Source organism: Leucopleurus acutus (assembly GCF_964270905.1).
Source record: "Leucopleurus acutus genome assembly, chromosome: X".
Classification (NCBI taxonomy): domain Eukaryota; kingdom Metazoa; phylum Chordata; class Mammalia; order Artiodactyla; family Delphinidae; genus Leucopleurus; species Leucopleurus acutus.
This window is the reverse complement of record NC_139148.1, coordinates 71,399,499-71,420,149: the sequence shown is the minus strand read 5'-3', so window position 1 is coordinate 71,420,149 and position 20,651 is coordinate 71,399,499. Positions and strand designations below refer to the sequence as shown.

General features: G+C 38.9%; 1 protein-coding gene across 1 annotated transcript in view; it reads right to left on the bottom strand.

The window, feature by feature from the left end:
• The window catches only part of CYLC1 (cylicin 1), a gene marked incomplete at both ends in the record, with an annotated part of 134,475 nt that overhangs the window by 76,233 nt on the left and 37,591 nt on the right, over positions 1 to 20,651 (bottom strand). Inside the window, 1 exon segment of the mRNA XM_082865120.1 lies at positions 1,230 to 1,325. Coding sequence (XP_082721246.1) covers positions 1,230 to 1,325 — 96 coding nt within the window.

Sequence of the window (20,651 nt, the reverse complement as noted above, 5' to 3'; positions counted from 1 at the left end):
CATGTCCTCAAGTCCATTCCCTACATCTTCATCTTTATTCCTGTCCTGTCCCTAGGTTTTTCAGAACAATTTTTTTATTCCATATATATGTGTTAGCATACAGTATTTGTTTTTCTCTTTCTGACTTACTTCACTCTGTATGACAGACTCTATGTCTATCCACCTCACTACAAATAACTCAATTTCGTTTCTTTTCATGGCTGAATAATATTCCATTGTATATATGTTCCACATCTTCTTTATCCATTCATCTGTCTATGGACACTTAGGTTGCTTCCATGTCCTGGCTATTGTAAATAGAGCTGCAATGAACTTTGTGGTACATGACTCTTCTTGAACTATGGTTTTCTCAGGTTATATGCCCAGTAGTGGGATTGCTGGGTCATATGGTAATTCTATTTTTAGTTTTTTGAGGAACCTCCGTACTGTTCTCCATAGTGACTATTAATTTGCAATCCCACTAGCTTTTAAAATTAGATTGTATCATAAGAAATTTCCATTTTTGTAGGTCAAAAAATGGTTGAATATTGATCATCTCATATGGCTAAACTTAATACACATGGATATTAGCTGTTAGCTCTAAGTCAATGTGGCCTACATTATCATAATTTTTTGTATTACTCTCATCAATATTCTTTTAAAGGAGATTGACCTTTAAAATAAAGACAAACACTGAAAGATGTAGCCACTAAATCCTGAAGAAATACATTTAATTCCTATGAATAATATTTTATCATCCACTTAATGATGACTTTAAAAAATCAACTCGCTGTAATTTTCTCAATTGGAAATAATACAAAGTCTTCATTTTTATCAGAACAACAGAATGGCCTAATTTTCTTTACATATAAAATTAAGTATACCAATGTACTATAATAAAGTCTTACTATGTTGTAATCTGCTTTACTTTTTAAAGTGCCTTCACATACATTGTTTCCCTTCTCTCTAAAATAAGATGTGGTTAAAAGTACACATACACACACACTCAGAGAGATAAAATCGTCAAGGCCATGCAGCTATTTGGTGAAAGAGCCTGAAATAGCTAAATCTCAAAGTAAAACACCCAAGATATTAATGGAAATTTTATACCTCTCTTTATAATACAACTTTTAATCTATACATAAAGTTACCATGAGAGAAACATTATTTACATTAAAATATAAATATGCAACTTAATTGAGCATATTAACCATTAAAAACAATTAAAAAATATTGGAAAGTTGACTTACAGTCTTGGAAGAGGCATTTCTCCTGCCCATCTGTTGCCAAGACTTTAGCACTGTAAGTTCAAACTGGTAATGTTGAGTGATGACATTATAAAGAGACTAAAAAACAAGAAGTTAAAGGGAAAAGACAGAGTAATTACATTTCACAGTGCATAGGTGCTTTTGAAGTCTATTCAATAATCATAGCTATGTTCACACACAGTGCTTCACAGCTTGAAATGAGAGAATCAGTTTTTCACTGATTGAATCTGATTGTTTAATAAACATCTAATTGTTTGATATCCTCCTATTTTAACACAAGTTTTGGACATGCATGTGTCCACACAGATGTATGCATATGTATATGAGTGTGTGTGTGAAAGAGCTATATAAGCTGAAAGGAAAATACAAGAATATAATCATTCCTATATAAAGAGCAACTGTAATTGGGTACATTTTCTTCACATTCAGGCTTTGTTTTAGCCAAGACTATGTATATGTTCACAGTGATTTTTCCTCAGAATAACTTGAATATAGTTTATTCTTAGGAATGTATTTTAAGCAAAGGTAAAATGTCTATTAAAATAGTAACAACAAGTCTGAAATGTGGTTTTTTTCTCCCCAAACTTGAACACAAATATTCATTATGTATAGAGTTATGTTAGAAAAAGTTATCAAATTCTACTTGGTAGGAAATTTGTGAATGTGAACTTTTCATTATATGAAATGGAAACTTGTTCAGTAGGTTAGAATGTGTACAGAGATGAATGTCTTTTATGTGTCCTAGATAACTGAAAGTGAGCATCGTTTTGGTCCTGGGAGGAAGAGTAATTCATTAGTTATTCTCAGTTTGTTTAAACCACTTTCTTTGACATTGGATTAATTTTATTTATGTAAATTTGTATTTCTTATATAAAACTGACCCATTTTATTTTAGAAAATGGAAGGAAGTGTGATTCAAGACATCAAGTTAGTTTCTATTTGAGCAGTGCTATGCAGTATATCTCAGAACCATTTTATTGGCCAAGCTAAGTTTCAAAAATCTGTCAAATAGTATTGCCTTCTAAAGGAAAGTAATGAAGTCCATTCAATTTTTAAGTAAAAAGTGGACCACAATCATATAAAGGAATAAAAGGAATACTAACTATGTGTGAAGAGCCTTGAAAAATGTTCCTACCCTGAGGTCCAGTAATTCCACTCTTAGGGATGCATCCTAAGTAACATTATTTACACACAAAGCCTTTCATTTTAGTTTTACATACAATTTTAAAATTTGGAAACACACTAAAAGTCCCAGATTAGGGAGTGGTTTCAGTAAATTACTAGATTAAAATTCCATGAGGACAGGAATCTTGTCTGTTTTGCTCATCACTGTAGCCCTAGCATTCACATGAAAAAAACAGGAACGTAAAACTGTAAGTATAGTTTGATATTTCCTACATGAAACAAACATATTTATGGTGAAAAGAAAGGAAGAAAATACATCAAAATGCTAATAGCAGGATTATGGGTAATTTTATTTTCTGCATACAATGTTTTACATTTAAAAATTCCTACAAAGTATGTCTATATTAAGAAGCAAAAAAATGTATTGATAGAAATATATGTAAAGAATTGCAAATGAAAATAGAAATGATATTTGGAACATTTATATTCTTGGATTATTGTTGCTGATAAGACAATAAGCGTTACTTTCAAAAAACTGTTGAGGTAAAGCCAATTAAAAAATAATCGTGATGAATGACTACTTTGTTTTTTAGACATACTTGTTAAATCAATGAAAATAGTCAAATATATAAAAATAAGGCTTTAATGGACAAAAAATAGTGTCAAAATTTCCAAGTGTTACTTAAGAAATATTAACTAAGTAATATCTATGAAAATATAAAGCTGTAAATGGCTTATTCTAGCTCTTGTGAAGAGTATGCTAAAACTTTTGATTTTCCATTTGTACTTATTAATTTGGAGTTTGAAGCAGAGGGAAGAATGAGTGAAGCGATGAACCAGAGAAGAGCCTTGTAGTAAATGCTAGAAAAGATCTGGGGCTCAAGCACGTGCCCTATAAACCCCATCAACAAGGCAGTATTGAGGCATAACTGAAGCTGACTGTGTCTTCTTCTCTTTCTCTTTTGTGACAGCTGTTTCCCTTTATTTCCCAGATTTCCCTTATTTCCCTTTATTTCTCAAGTCTTTCCCAGACTCATTTAAATGAGATTTTACTTGGATATAAAGCAGGAAAGAGTTAAAAGATATACACATACTGTATACAATGAGTTTTGGCCTGGGCCCTGGGCTTCTCCAAGGATGACATCGAGCCATTTTTTTTTTAAACATCTTTATTGGAGTATAATTGCTTTACATTGTTCTGTCAGTTTCTGCTGTATAACAAAGTGATCAACTATACGTATACATACATCCCCATATTCCCCTCACTCTTGTGTCTCCCTCACACCGTACCTATCCCACACCTCTAGGTGGTCACACAGCACCGAGTTGATCTCCCTGTGCTATGGAGCTTTTTCCCACTAGCTATCTATTTTACATTTGGTAGTGTGAATATGTCAATGCCACTTTCTCACTTCGTCCCAGCCTACACTTGCCCCTCCCCGTGTGCTCAAGTCCATTCTCTATGTCTGCGTCTTTACACCTATCCTGCCCCTAGGTTCTTCAGAACCAACGTTTTTTGTTTTTTTTGCTTTTTTAAATTCCATGTATATGTGTTAGCATATGGTATTTGTTTTTCTCTTTACGACTTACTTCCCTCTGTATAACAGACACTAGGTCCTTCCACCTCAGTACAAATAACTCAATTTCGTTTCTTTTTATAATTTTTTTCTCAGAACGTTTTATTTTATTTTACATTTTTACATCTTTATTGGAGTATAATTGCTTTACAATGGTGTGTTAGTTTCTGCTTTATAACAAAGTGAATCAGTTATACATATACATATGTTCCCATATGTCTTCCCTCTTGCGTCTCCCTCCCTCCCACCCTCCCTATCCCACCCCTCCAGGCGGTCACAAAACACCGAGCTGATCTCCCTGTGCTATGCGGCTGCTTCCCACTAGCTATCTACCTCACGTTTGGTAGTGTATATCTGTCCATGCCTCTCTCCCGCCCTGTCACAGCTCACACTTCTCCCTCCCAGTACCCTCAAGACCATTCTCTAGTAGGTCTGTGTCTTTATTCCTTTCTTACCACTAGGTCCTTCATGACATTTTTTTCCTTAAATTCCATATATGTGTTATCATACGGTATTTGGCTTTCTCCTTCTGACTTACTTCACTTTGTATGACAGACACTAGGTCCATCCACCTCATTACAAATGGCTCAATTTCGTTTCCTTTTATGGCTGAGTAATATTCCATTATATATATGTGCCACATCTTCTTTATCCATTCATCCGATGATGGACACTTAGGTTGTTTCCATGTCCTGGCTATTGTAAATAGAGCTGCAATGAACATTTTGGTACATGACTCTTTTTGAATTATGGTTTTCTCAGGGGATATACCGAGTAGTGGGATTGCTGGGTCATATGGCACTTCCATTTGTAGTTTTTTAAGGAACCTCCATACTGTTCTCCATAGTGGCTGTACAAATGCACATTCCAACTACCAGTGCAAGAGTTTTCCCTTTTCTCCAGACGTGCTCCAGGATTTATTGTTTCTAGATTTTCTGATGATGGCCATTCTGACTGGTGTGAGATGATATCTCATGGTAGTTCTGATTTGCATTTCTCTAATGATTAATGATGTTGAGCATTCTTTCATGTGTTTGCTGGCAGTCTGTTTGTCTTTTGGATAAATGTCTAAGTTTTCTGCCCATTTTTGGATTGGATTGTTTGTTTTTCTCTTATTCAGCTGCATGAACTGCTTATAAATTTTGGTGATTAATCCTTTGTCAGTTGCTTAATTTGCAAATATTTTATCCCATTCTGAGGGGTGTCTTTTGGTCTTGATTATGGTTTCCTTTGCTGTGCAAAAGCTTTTAAGTTTCATTAGATCCCATTTGTTTATTTTTGTTTTAATTTTCATGTCTCTGGGAGGTAGGTCAAAAAGGATCTTGCTGTGTTTATATCATAGAGTGTTCTGCCTATGATTACCTCTAAGAGTTTGATAGTTTCTGGCCTTACATTTAGGTCTTTAATCCATTTTGAGCTTAGTTTTGTGTATGGTATTAGGGAGTGATCTAATCTCATACTTTTACATGTACCTGTCCAGTTTTCCCAACACCACTTATTGAAGAGGCTTTCCTTTCTCCACTGTACATTCCTGCCTCCTTTATCAAAGATAAGGTGACCATATGAGTTTGGGTGTTTCTCTGGGCTTTCTATCCTGTTCCATTGATCTATCTTTCTGTTTTTGTGCCAGTACTATACTGTCTCGATTACTGTAGCTTTGTAGTATAGTCTGAGGTCTGGGAGCCTGATTACTCCAGCTCGGTTTTTCATTCTCAAGATTGCTTTGGCTACTCGGGGTCTGTTGTGTTTCCATACAAATTGTGAATTTTTTTGTTCTATTTCTGTGAAAAATGCCAGTGGTAGTTTGATAGGGATTGCATTGAATCGGTGGATTGCTTTGGGTAGTAGAGTCATTTTCACAATGTTGATACTCCAGTCCAAGAACATGGTATATCTCTCCCTTTATTTGTATCATCTTTAATTTCTTTCATCAGTGTCTTATAATTTTATGCATAGAGGTCTTTTGTCTCCTTAAGTAGGTTTATTCCTAGATATTTTAGTCTTTTTGTTGTAGTGGTAAATGAGAGTGTTTTCTTGATTTCACTTTCAGATTTTTCATCATTAGTGTATAGGAATGCCAGAGATTTCTGTGCATTAATTTTGTATCCTGCTACTTCAACAAATTAATTGATTAACTCTAGTAGTTTTCCAGTAGCATTGTTAGAATTCTCTATGTATAGTATCATGTAATCTGCAAACAGTGACAGCATTACATCTGCTTTTCCAATTTGGAATCCTTTTATTTCCTTTCCTTCTCTGATTGCTGTGGCTAAAACTTCCAAAACTATGTTGAATAAGAGTGGTGAGAGTGGGCAAACTTGTCTTTATCCTGATCCTAGTGGAAATGCTTTCAGTTTTTCACCACTGAGGACGATGCTGGCTGTGGGTTTATCATATATGGCCTTTATTATGTTGAGGAAAGCTCCCTCTATGCCTACTTTCTGGAGGGCTTTTATCAAAAATGAGTGTTGAATTGTGTCGAAAGCTTTCTCTGCATCTATTTGGATGATCATTTGTTTTTTCTCCTTCAATTTGTTAATATGGAGTGTCACATTGATTGATTGGCGTATATTGAAGAATCCTTGCCTCCTGGAATAAAACCCAGTTGATCATGGTGTATGATCCTTTGAATGTGCCCTTGGATTCTGTTTGCTAGTATTTTGTTGAGGATTTTTGCATCTATGTTCATCAGTGGTATTGGCCTGTATTTTTCTTTCTTCCTGACATCCTTGTCTGATTTTGGTATCAGGGTGATGGTGGCCTTGTAGAATGAGTTTGGGACTGTTCCTCCACTGCTATATTTTGGAAGAGTTTGAGAAGTATAGGTGTTACCTCTTCTCTAAATGTTTGATAGAATTCTCCTGTGAAGCCATCTGGTCCTGGGCTTTGGTTTTTTGGAAGACTTTTAATCACAGTTTCAAATTCAGTGCTTGTGATTAGTCTGTTCATATTTTCTATTTCTTCCTGATTCAGTCTTGACAGTTGTGCATTTCTAAGAATTTGTCCATTTCTTCCAGGTTGTCCATGTTTTTGGCATAGAGTTCATTGTAGTAATCTCTCATGATCTTTTGTATTTCTGCAGTGTCCGTTGTTACTTCTCCTTTTTAATTTCTAACGCTACTGATTTGAGTCTTCTCCCTTTTTTTCTTGATGAGTCTGGCTAATGGTTGATCAATTTTGTTTATTTTCTCAAAGAACCAGCTTTTAGTTTTATTGATCTTTGCCATCATTTCCTTCATTTCTTTTTCATTTATTTCTGATCTGATTTTTATGATATCTTTCCTCTTGCTAACTTTGGGGCTTTTTTGTTCTTCTTTCTCTAATTGCTTTAGTTCCAAGGTTAGGTTGTTTATTCGAGATGCTTCCTTTTCCTTAAGGTAGGATTGTATTGCTATAAACTTCCCTCTTAGAACTGCTTTTGCTGCATCCCATAGGCTTTGTGTCGTCATGCCTCCACTTTCATTTGTTTCTAGGTATTTTTTGATTTCCTTTATGATTTCTTCAGTGATCACTTCGTTATATGTAGTGTATTGTTTAGCGTCCACGTGTTTGTATTTTTTACAGATCTTTTCCTGTAATTGATATCTAGTCTCATAGCATTGTGGTCCAAAAAGATATTTGATAAAATTTCAATTTTCCTAAATTTACCAAGGCTTGATTTGTGACCTAAGGTATGATCTATCCTGGAGAATGTTCCATGAGCACTTGAGAAAAATGTGTATTCTGTTGTTTTTTGGATAGAATGTCATATAAATATCAATTAAGTCCATCTTGTTTAATGTATCATTTAAAGCTTGTGTTTCCTTATTTATTTTATTTTTGGATGATCTGTCCATTGGTGAAACTGTGGTGTTAAAGTCCCCTACTATGAATGTGTTACTGTCAATTTCCCCTTTTATGGATGTTAGTATTTGCCTTATGTATTGAGGTGCTCCTATGTTGGGTGCATAAATATTTACAATTGTTATACCTTCTTCTTGGATAGATTCCTTGATTATTATGTGTTGTCCTTTTTGTCTCTTCTAATAGTCTTTATTTTAAAGTCTATTTTGCCTGATATGAGAATTGCTACTCCAGCTTTCTTTTGGTTTCCATTTGCATGGAATATCTTCTTTTATCCGCTTACTTTCAGTCTGTATGTGTCTCTAGGTCTGAAGTGGGTCTCTTGTAGACAGCATATATATGGATCTTGTTTTTGTGTCCATTCAGCCAGACAGTGTCTTTTGGTGGGAGCATTTAGTCCATTTACATTTAAGGTAATTATCGATATGTATGTTCCTATTCCCATTTTCTTAATTGTTTTGGGTTTGTTATTGTAGATCTTTTCCTTCTCTTGTGTTTCTTGCCTAGAGAAGTTCCTTTAGCATTTGTTGTAAAGCTAGTTTGGTGGTGCTGAACTCTCTCAGCGTTTGCTTGTGTGTAATGGTTTTAATTTCTCCATCGAATCTGAATGAGATCCTTGCTGGTTAGAGTAATGTTGGTTGCAGGTTTTTCTCCTTCATCATTTTAAATATTTCCTGTCAGTCCTTTCTGCCTTGCAGAGTTTCTGTTGAAAGATCAGCTGTTAATCTTATGGCGATACTCTTGTGTGTTATTTTTCCTTTGCTTCTTTTAATATGCTTTCTTTGTATTTAAGTTTTGATAATTTGATTAATATATGCCTTGGAATATTTATCCTTGGATTTATCCTGTATGGGACTCTCTCTGCTTCCTGGACTTGATTAACTCTTTTCTTTCCCATATTAAGGAAATTTTCAACAATAATCTCTTCAAATATTTTCTCAGTCCCTTTCTTTTTCTCTTCTTCTTCTGGAAACCCTATAATTCGAATGTTGGTGCATTTAGTGTTGTCCCAGATGACTCAGACTGTCTTCAGTTGTTTTCATTCTTTTTTCTTTATTCTGCTCTGCAGTAGTTATTTCCACTATTTTATCTACCAGGTCACATATCTGTTCTTCTGCCTCAGTTTTTCTGCTATCGATCCCATCTAGAGTATTTTTAATTTCATTTATTGTGCTGTTCATTGTTGCTTGTTTCAGATTTAGTGTTTCTAGGTCTTTGTTAAATGTTTCTTGCATTTTGTATAGTCTATTTCCAAGATTTTGGATCATCTATACTATCATTATTCTGAATTCTTTTTCAGGTAGACTGCCTATTTCCTCTCCATTTGTTAGGTCTGGTGGGTTTTTATCTTGCTCCTTCACCTACTGTGTGTTTTTCTGTCTTCTTATTTTGCTTATCTTACTGTTTTTGTGGTCTCCTTTTTGCAGGCTGCTGGTTCGTAGATCCTCTTGTTTTTGGTGTCTGTCCCCAGTGGCTAATGTTGGTGCACTAGGTTGTGTAGGCTTCCTAGTGGAGGGGACAAGTGCCTGTGTTCTGGAGGATGAGGCTGAATCTTGTGTTTCTGGTATGCAGGTCCATATCTGGTGGTGTGTTTTTGGGTGTCTGTGGAATTATTATGATTTTAGGCAGCCTCTTTGCTAATGGGTGGTGTTGTGTTCCTGTCTTGCTAGTTGTTTGGCATAGGGTGACCAGCAGTGTTGCTTGCTGGTGGTTTAGTGAAGCTGGGTGCTGGAGTTGAGATGGAGATCTCTGGGAAATTTTCACCATTTGATATTATGTGGAGCTGGGACGTCTCTTGTGGACCAGTGTCCTGAAGTTTGCTCTCCCACCTCAGAGGTGCAGCACTACCTCCTGGCTGCAGTACCAAGAGCCTTTCATCCACACGGATCAGAATAAAAGGGAGAAAATTTAGAAAGAAAGAAAGAAAGAAGGAAAGAAATAAAGAAATAAAGACAGGAAGAAAGAAAGTAGGAAGGAAAGAAAGAAAGAAAGAAACAAACAAACAAAGAAAAAAGAAAGAAAGGAGTGACGGAGGGAGGGAGGAGTGAATGAAGGAAGGAAGGAAGGAGGGAAGGAAGGAAAGAATTAAATAAGATAAAATAAAATAAAGTTATTAAAATAAAAAATAATTATTAAGAAAAAAATTTTTTTAAGGAAAAAACAAAAACGGACAGATAGAACCACAGGACAAATGGTGGAAGCAAAGCTATTCAGATGAAATCTCACACAGAAGCATACACATACACACTCACAAAAAAAGGAAAAGGGGAAAAAATCATAAATCTTACTCTCAAAGTCCACCTCCTCAATTTGGGATGATTCGTTGTCTATTCATGTATTCCACAGATGCAGGGTACATCAAATTGATTGTGGAGCTTTAATCCACTGCTTCTGAGGCTGCTGGGAGAATTTTCCCTTTTTCTTCTTTATTCTCACAGCTCCTAGGGCTCAGCTTTGGATTTGGCCCCGCCTCTGCGTGTAGGTCTCAGGAGGGCATCTGTTCTTTGCTCAAACAGGACTGGGTCAAATGAGCAGCTGCTTCGGGGAGTCTGGCTCACTCAGTCCGTGGATACGGATGGGTACCGTGGGTGGGGTGAGCCTGCGGCAGTAGAGGTCAGCATGACGTTGCACCAGCCTGAGACACTCCATGTGTTCTCCCGGGGAAGCTGTCCCTGGATCCCGGGACGCTGGCAGTGGCGGGCTCCACAGGCTCCCTAGAAGAGGGTGAGGATAGTGACCTGTGTTCGCACACAGGCTTCTTGGTGGTAGCAGCAGCAGCCTTAGCATATCACGCCCATCTCTGGGGTCCGCGCTGTTAGCTGCAGCTCGTGCCCGTCTCTGGAGCTCCTTTAAGCAGGGCTCTTTATCCCCTCTCCTCACGCACCAGGAAACAAAGAGGGAAGAAAAAGTATCTTGCCTCTTCGGCAGGTCCAGACGTTTCCCCGGACTCCCTCCTGGCTAGCCATGTTGCACTAACCCCTGCAGGCTGTATTCATGCCGCCAACCCCAGTCCTCTCCCTGCGCTCCAACTGAAACCTTAGCTTCAGCTCCCAGCTCCTGCTACCCCGGCGGGTGAACAGACAAGCCTCTCGGGCTGGTGAGTGCTGGTCGGCACTGATCCTCTGTGCAGGAATCTCTCCTATTTGCCCTCTGCACCCCTGTGGCTGTGCTCTAGTTCATGGCTCTGTAGCTCCCTGCTCCACCACCTACTGTTTCTGCCTGCAAAGGGGCTTCCTAGTGTGTGGAAACCTTTCCTCCTTCACAGCTCCCTCCCACTGTTGCAGGTCCTGTCCCTATCCTTTTGTCTCTGTTTATTCTTTTTTCTTTTGCCCTACCCAGGTACGTGGGGAGTTTCTTGCCTTTTGGGAGGTCTGAGGCCTTCTGCCAGCATTCAGTAGGTGTTCTGTAGGAGTTGTTCCATGTGTCCATGCATTTCTGGTGTATCGGTGGGGAGGAAGGTGATCTCCATGTCTTACTCTTCCCCTCGTCCAATTTCGTTTCTTTTTATGGCTGAGTAATATTCCATTGTATATATGTGCCATATCTTCTTTAGCCATTCATCTGTCAATGGACACTTAGATTGCTTCCATGTCGTGGCTATTGTAAATATTGCTGCAATGAACATTGTGGTACATGACTCTTTCTGAATTATGGTTTTCTCAGGGGATATGCCCAGTAGTGGGATTGCTGGGTAGCTCTGTTTTTAGTTTTTAGTTTTTTTTTTTTTTAACATCTTTATTGGGGTATAATGGCTTTACAATGGTGTGTTAGTTTCTGCTTTATAACAAAGTGAATCACTTATACATATACATATGTTCCCATATCTCTTCCCTCTTGAATCTTCTTCCCTCCCACCCTCCCTATCCCACCCCTCCAGGCAGTCACAAAGCACCAAGCTGATCTCCCTGTGCTCTGCGGCTGCTTCCCACTAGCTATCTACCTTATGTTTGGTAGTGTATATCTGTCCATGCCTCTCTCTCGCTTTGTCACAGCTTACCCTTCTCCCTCCCCATATCCTCAAGTCCATTCTCTAGTAGGTCTGTGTCTTTATTCCTGTCTTACCCCTAGGTTCTTTATGACATTTTTTTTCTTAAATTCCATTTATATATTTTAGCATATGGTATTTGTCTTTCTCTTTCTGACTTACTTCACTCTGTATGACAGACTCTAGGTCTATCCACCTCATTACAAATAGCTCAATTTCGTTTCTTTTTATGGCTGAGTAATATTCCATTGTATATATGTGCCACATCTTCTTTATCCATTCATCCAATGATGAGCACTTAGGTTGTTTCCATCTCTGGGCTATTGTAAATAGAGCTGCAATGAACATTGTGGTACATGACTCTGAATTATGGTTTTCTCAGGGTATATGCCCAGTAGTGGGATTGCTGGGTTGTATGGTAGCTCTGCTTTTAGTTTTTTAAGGAACCTCCATACCGTTCTCTATTGTGGCTGTACCAATTTACATTCCCACTAGCAGTGTAGTAGGTTTCCCTTTACTCCACACCCTCTCAACCATTTATTGTTTGCAGGTTTTTTGATGATGGCCATTTTGACAGGTGTGAGGTGATACCTCATTGTAGTTATGATTTGAATTTCTCTAATGATTAGTGATGTTGAGCATCTTTTCATGTGTTTGCTGTCCATCCATATGTCTTCTTTGGAGAAATGTCTATTTAGATCTTCTGCCCATTTTTTGATAGGGTTTTTTTTGTCGTTGTTATTGAGCTGCATGGGCTATTTGTATATTTTGGAGATTAACCCCTTGTCAGTCGTTTCACTTGCAAATAATTTCCCCCATTCTGAGAGTTGTCTTGTTGTCTTGTTTGTGGTTTCCTTTTCTGTGCAAAGCTCTAAAGTTTGATTATGTCCCATTTATTTATTTTTGTTTTTATTTTCATTTCTCTAGGAGGTGGATCACAAAAGATCTTGCTGCAATTTTTGTCAGAGAGTGTTCTGCCTATGTCTTCCTCTAGGAGGTTTATTGCATCCAGCCTTACACTTAGGTCTTTCATCCATTTTGAGTTAATTTTTCTGTGTGGTGTTAAGGAGTGTTTTAATTTAATTCTTTTATATGTAGCTCTCCAGTTTTCCCAGGACCACTTTTTTTTTTTTTTGCAGTACACAGTCCTCTCACTGTTGTGGCCTCTTCCATTGTGGAGCACAGGCTCCAGATGTGCAGGCTCAGCAGCCATGACTCATGGGCCTAGCCACTCTATGGCATGTGGGATCTTCCCAGACCATGGCACGAAACCGTGTCCCCTGCAGTGGCAGGCGGACTCTCAACCACTGCACCACCAGCAAAGCCCCCCAGTACCACTTTTTGAAGAGACTGTCTTTTCTCAATTGTATATTCTTGCCTCCTTTGTCATAGACTAGTTGACCATAGGTGCATGGGTTTACCTCTGGGCTTTCTATCCTGTTCCATTGATCTATATTTCTGTTTTTGTGCCAGTATTATACTCTTTTGATGGCTGTAGGCTTGTAGTATATTCTTAAGTCAGGAAGCCTGATTTCTCAAGCTTTGTTTTAGTTTCTCAAGATTGTTTTGACTATTCGGTGTCTTTTGGTCCTGGATTCCATACACATTGTAAGATTTTTCTTTTTATTCTGTTGAAAATGTCATTGGTAATTTGATAGAGATTACATTGAATATCTAGATTGTTTTGGGTAGTATAGTAATTTTGATAATATTAATTCTTCCAATCCAAGAACATGGTATATCTCTCCATCTTTTTGTGTTGTCTTTGAGGTTTTTTGTTAGTAGCTTATAGTTTTCTGAGTATGGGTTTTCTGCCTTTTTATGTAGTTTTATTCCTAGGTATTTCATTCATTTTAATGAGATGGTAATGAGATTACTTCTTTAATTTTTGTTTCTGATTTTTTGTTTTTAGTGTACAGGAATGTAAGAGATTTCTGCATATTAATTTTGTATCCTGCAATTTTCCTAATTCCTTGATAAGTTTTAATAGTTTTCTGGTAGCATCTTTGGAATTTTCTATGTATAATATCATGTCATCTGCAAACAGTTACAGTTTTACTCCTTCTTTTCCAATTAGGATTCCTTTTCTTATCTGATTGCCATAGCTAGGACTTCCAGAACTATGTCGAAAAAAAGTGGTGAGAATAGACATCCTTGTCTTGTTCCTGATCTTAGAGGAAATGTGTTTAGATTTTCACTATTGAGAATTATGTTTGCTGTGTTTTTGTCATATATGGCTTCTTTTGTTGAGGTATGTTCTGTCTATGCCCACTTTCTGGAGAGTTTTTATCATAAACCAGTTTTGAATTTTGTCAAAAGGTTTTTGTGTATCTTTTGAGATTTTTATATAGCTTTTATTCTTCAATTTGTTAAAGTGGGTTATCACACTGACTGGCTTAGGTATTTTGAAGAATCCTTGCATCCCTGGGATAAATCCCATTTGATTGGGTATGATCATTTTAATGTGTTGCTTGATTCTGTTTGCTAGTATTATGTTGAGGATTTTTGTGTGTATGTTCATCAGTGATATTGGCCTGTAGTTTTATTTTCTTGTGATATCTTTGTATGGTTTTTGTATCAGGGTGATGGTGGCCTCGTAGAATATTCTTTACTTCACAATTTTTTTGGAATAGTTTGAGTAGGATAGCTGTTAACTCTTCTCTAAATGTTTGATAGACCATGCCTGCAATTGGTCCTGGTTTCTCTCAGGTGTTGTTTTCACTAGACCACCAGCACAGATTCACTGAAGTCAGGTCCCAGGATTGCAGTAATTATGGATCTGTACTCACTGTGGGTGCTATGGGAGCAGCTCAGACTCTGGACCCACCCCCATTTGTACATTCCCACAAAATCTACAGCTGCTAAAGCTAGACCCATCTTGGCTGCCGAAGCAGTCATTGTCCTTTCAGAATTTCTGCAGGTGCTGAGTTTGCAAAGCCATTTGCAGGGATGTCAATCCATGATTTGTGCAGCTGTGAGGAGAGATTTCAGCTTTTCTTCCTTAGGTGCACGGTCCCTGGGGCTCAGCTGTTGTTTTAGCCCCACCTCTCCCTGTGGCCCACCTACAGGGATCTGTTCCCGATACTGCCCTGGAGCACACGAATCTGCCCCAGTGAGGAGGAGACATGGAGTTGGTGGAGGCTGGGGTCACGGGAGTGCCTGCCATGGTGGGGACAGGACATGGACAGGACAGGAGGGGACAGCAAATGCCAGTGTTGTGGGAGTGCCGATTCTGGCAGGAGACCTCCCAAGTGCCCACTGAGGCAGGGGCCAGTGCCCAGGGAAAGAGGCTGCAATGGCGGCCCTGCCCCCTATGCATCACTCCACAATGGCACTTGGCTTCTATGGTGTTCCGGGTTTCCTCCACAAGCATTCTTAGTTGCCGATTTCCTAACTCCCATCCCCTAAGGCTGTCTCCCTGCAGCCAACAGCAGTCCTCTCCCTGAGTCTATTCTCCAAACCCCATGTTCCAACATCCAGCCCCCATCTGCAACAGTGGACACACCTCTCAGGGTGGGGTGTGCAGGGCTGTGGTAAGTACCATCTGTGTAGGCCTCATTCTGTCCTGCCTGTCACAGACTGGATGTTGTGCTCTCCTCCAATAGCCCCCTGAAGCTCCCCTCCTGTCCCAACAGATCTCCTTGCTGGTGAGGGGAACCTCTCTTTTCCTTCAGCTCCCCCCTAGGGGTACAGGTCCTGTCCCACTTCCTCTCCTCTTCCTTTTCCCTTCTTTTTTCTTTCATCCTACCCAGTTATGTAGGGACCTTTCTTGTCCTTTTAGATGTCTGAAGTCCTTGCTAGCATTCAGCAGGTTCTCTATGCAAATTGTTCCATTTGTAGATGTATTCTTGATGCCTTTGTGGGGAGAGATAAAGTCCATATCCTGCTATTCCTTCACTGTGTTGACTCTCTCCATTTAGATTTATTAATTAAAAACTGTCAATCTCAGAATAACTAGGTTGCCACTTAATAACACATAAATAGACCACAAACAGTTTTTTGCTGATTATTTTTAGAGCAAAGATTTTACTACTGACCCATTTTCTTTAGGGCATGTACTTTTTTCAGTAACAGTGGCAAGTTTTGATCTCGGGTGGCCTCGGCCTGCAGTGGCTTGAATCAGGGTTTCGGTTCCCAGCCAGAGATTGAGGTCAGGTCGCAGCAGTGAGAACGCCAAATACTAGCCACTACACAATTGGTCAGTGACAAGGCCCTGGCCCTTTGGCTTTGCCGAAAAGTATTCCCACAAAGATGGAAAGTAGTGAAACAAGTAAAGTGTTTATTAGGAGGAAAAGAGTACAGTACATATGGATAGACACACGGGCGGACTCAGAGAGAGAGTCTCGCCCTCGTGGTAGTTTAAATCACTTATATGGGGCATTTCTTCTGGGTTTCCTTGGGCAAATCATTTTGATTTGCCTGGTTCTGAGTCTGTATTTGGTTTATCTCAGGGTCCTCCCATGTGTGTGTGCACATCTCTCAGCCAAGATGGATTCCAGTGAAGAGGTCTATGGGTAGCCTGGCATCACTCCCCTTTTGACCTCCAAGTAATTTCTAGTCAGAAAGGTCTCCTTGACTTCGATAATAAGAAATATGGAGTCTCTTATCCTTTTATCTGGGCAGGGCCCAGCCTCCTCTCTTGATTGTCCTGCTATTGACATTTTGGGATTTCTGTCTACAAGGAACGAAATCCAGTTGCTCACCCTGGTGGAGCCCATCTACTTCCTGCCTCAGTTTGATTTAATATCATCCCAGTTCCTTTGTAACTGTCTGAAAGATAGCTGGCCAGTATTAAACATATTGTCTGTGATCATGATATATAAGATGACTAATGTGGAAAGAGAGCCTTGGACTTTGGCTTTATGTGTGTTGAGTTCTAATCGCTAAGCTAACTTGCTACTAATTTTGTATTCCATTTACTATTCTGAGAATAGTAAATGTATGTTACAAAACTAATATTTTTTTACATTAATAGTTTTTTCATCTTCATTTTATCTCTATGCCTTTTTAGCTCTTCTAACCCATGACAAGTGTCATTAACTTTATGCAAAAAACTGTCATTTTCAAAAATCCTTGCAATGCCAGTTTGATATTTTCACATAAAAATTAGGCTACACATGCAAAACACCAGTTTTAATTTAGAGGGTTATATCCACCCAGACATAATAATAGTGTACCACTTTTTCTGACAGATGAATTTAAGTTTGGGGTTTTCATTTCTTGTGTTAATTCCAAGGTCAAGGCCACTGTCTATAAATTAACTTAATCTACTTGGTAATGAGTACTATTTGAGATTTCTAGTACCTTTAATGCTCATAAGCCGAGAATTTAAAGGTCATACGGATATTTCCAAATTCATAAAGCTTACACTTGCATTCGGGAACTTGGATAAAGGAAACATCTGAAAGAAAGGAAAATATCCAACATACCAGAACAGAGTAGGTCAAGGCAGTAACTAACAAATAGCCTATATAGAAAAGAAAATATAGGGAATAACTTTTTGGTATTGTTGTCAAATCCAACTTTGTGTGCCAGACTCACAATGAGGCCAAACAAACTGAAATGTCAGAGCTTGGAGAAGAAAAATGTTTATTGCAGGGCCAAGAAAGGAGTACAGGGGGCTCAGCTCTAATGATGCAAACGTTCAGGGAATTGTTTTTAAAGGCAACATTTGCGGTAAGGAATGCAGGGTGCATGACTGTCTTCTGATGGGTTGGTGCTGAGGTAACAGAATGGTGTTTCAGGATTCTCAATCATCAACCTTCTGGTTCCAACCAGTTGGGGGTCTCAGCATGTAGTTACCCTCCCCCACCTGGATAGGGGCCTTAGTTCTTGGAAAACAACTCAAATATATTGTCACCTACAAATTGGCACTTGTCATCTACCTCTACAAGCATTAAATTATGAGCTGCTGCAGCTGCTGACCTTCAACACCCCCTGAAAGGAGTTCAGGGTGGAGATTAGAAATCAGGCACTCTGTTCTGTTCTCTGGAAAAAAAACTAGCAGGACAGGTCATCAGATAGTTAGATATTTTCAGGAGATGATTTTATGAGGCTAATTCTTGCATCTCCTCATATCTAGAAAAGCACTAAAATCCTTCATTGTGATGTCTGCACCTCGTGACTAGCAATAACCTTCAAGAGACTAGCAGAAACCTTCTGAAAAAATGTGCACTTGAGGGACTTCCCTGGTGGCACACTGGTAAAGAATCCTCCTGCCAATGCAAGGGACATGGGTTTGATCCATGGTCCAGGAAGATCCCACATGCTGTGGAGCAACTAAGCCCATGCACCTCAACTACTGAGTCTGTGCTCTAGAGCCTGTGCACTGCAACTACTGAAGTCCACGCACCTAGAGTCCACGCTCCGCAACAAGAGAAACCACTGCAATGAGAAGCCTGTGCACCACAATGAAGAGTGGCCCACGCTCACCGTAACTAGAGAAAGCCCACGTTCAACAACAAAGACCCAACATAGCCAAAAAAAAAAAGTTTGATTGTGTGTACTCCCCCTTCACCAAAATCACATATAAACTGACCTTCCCCCCCCTACCTCTTTGGAGCAGTTTCTCAGAGCTATCTGAAATGCTGTCTCCAGGGCTATAGTCCTCATTTTGCCCCAAATAAAACTTAACTCACAACTCTCACATTGTGCATTATTTTTAGGCAGCAATATGCATCATATTGTTATGTATATACCTGAGGAGGAACAGGAACTCTGTTTTATCATTGAACTACAGTTTCTTGACTGCTTTTCATTTCTGTATTCTTTCACTTTCCTACATAGTAACTGAATTTTCTCTTTGGAACCAAAGGAAGGCCTAGGACACAAAAGCCCTTTTTGGTTTTTTTTTTGTTTTTTTGTTTACAAATGAGAAACAGGAGACACAGAGGGGCTTTTATCCCCTGGAGGGTCCTGAGGAGTCCTGCTCAGTTTCAACAATGGTCTTGACAATAAATTTTTTGATATGTCACTGTCAGGGAGGAAGAAATTTTCCTCTATCCTTCTAGGTTCTTCCAGTTGGTCTAAGAATTAAATTGACATGAGACAGATTAACAGGAGAAAAATCAAACAAAAGTTTAATAACATATATGCATGAAAACTGACTAACTCACCAAATTCCATCCTCTGCTAAAGACAAAAGAGGATGTTGGGCGTGAGGAGAGTTAGTTATGGGAGGTTACCAGGAAAAGCACAGTAAACAGGTGACTGTGGTACAGATTTAAATCATTGCCTTCTCCATTGGGAAGAGTTTCTAGAGATTTGGTCATCCTCCTCTTCCAGCTACAGGGAGGGAGAAACCCTTACAAATGGAGATTTCCCTTACAAATGTAAATGTTTCTTACAAAAGGGCAAATTCTTGGTTTTCAGAGCCCTTCCTATGTCTTCTGTTTCTCAGAAAAAAAAACAAAAACAAAAACTTAAAACAATATGTCAAAGAGACATACAGTAAGTTCCCTACATATGAACAAGTTCCATTCCAAGAGTGCATTCATAAGTCCAATAAAGTTAGCTTGGGTACCCAACTAACACAATTGTCTATATAGTACTGCACTGTAATAGGTTTATAATACTTTTCACATGTATAATAAATACATAAAAAACAAACACAAAAAATAAAGAAAATGTTTTTAATCTTACAGTGGTACAGTACAGCTGATATACAGGGGCTGGCATCGAATGAACAGGCAAGAAGAGTTACTGACTGGAGGAGGGAGAGGAGGTGGGAGATGGTAGAGCTGAAGGATCATTAGTAATAGGAGACAGAGTGCAAGCTGCAATTTCGCTCATGCCTAACATTGATGGCACAGGTTCTGGTTCCTTTCTGGATTCAATTCTATATACCCTCTTGAAAATATGATCCAGTGATGTCTGCATAGTAGCTCTTTTTTTCTCATCATAGATGACATTGTAGCACTGGATTGCATTCTGAATGGCTGTTACAACCTTCCTGTACTGTTGAACATTCAGGTCCTGTGCCTCAAAAACTAACAGTGCCTCTTCAAATAAAGAAAATCTCCTTGCCACTTCCTGCATTGTGAATCTCTTCAGTCCTTCAGTTACTTCTTCCTCTTGTCTCTCTTCGTCCTTTCTCTGGGCCTCTAATTCCATCAGGCCTTCATTAGTAAGCTCCTCATGTTGCAGAGCAAGGAGTTCAATGAAGCTGTCTTCTTGCAGATCTAGCTCCAGCTTCTCGCTGAGGGTCACTAAGTTGCTGAAGACCTCTTTGGACTCTTCATCCACCTTCTCAAATCCTTGGAAATCATGAGCAAACTGCGGGGAAATATTCTTTCAAACACCAATCACAGTGATGGACTTAACCTCACACCAAGCAAAGTCAATGATTTTACAGCCTTGTATATGTTATAGTCCTTCCAAAATTGTCCCAAGGTTGTTCACCTTTACTGCCTGATGAAAAGTGTAATGTAAATAATGTTTCTTGGAAGTTGCTGTAACTTCCTGGTCCATGGATTGGATGAGCAATGTAGTATTCAGTGGCAGATGCACTACTTTGATGTTGGGATGAAAGTCGTCCATGAATGGGAGGTGGTCCAGAGTATTGTCGAGCAGCAAAAGAATGTTGAATGGAATGTCCTTCTCCAAGCACTATTTCTCTACCTCTGGGATAAAGTGGTGGAAAGCCAGTCCTGGAAAATGGCCTGTGTAACCCAGATTTTGGGGTTATTCTTCCACACAACAGGAAGAGAGCCCTTGGCTGTTTTTAAGGGCTCTTGGGTTCTCTGAATGATAAACTAAGAGAGGCTTCAGCTTCATATCACAGGAAGAATTGCCCCAAACAACAGAGTTAGCCTATCCTTTGTTGCTTCATAGCCTGTCATCAACTTTTCCTCCATACTGAGTAACTTCAGTCAG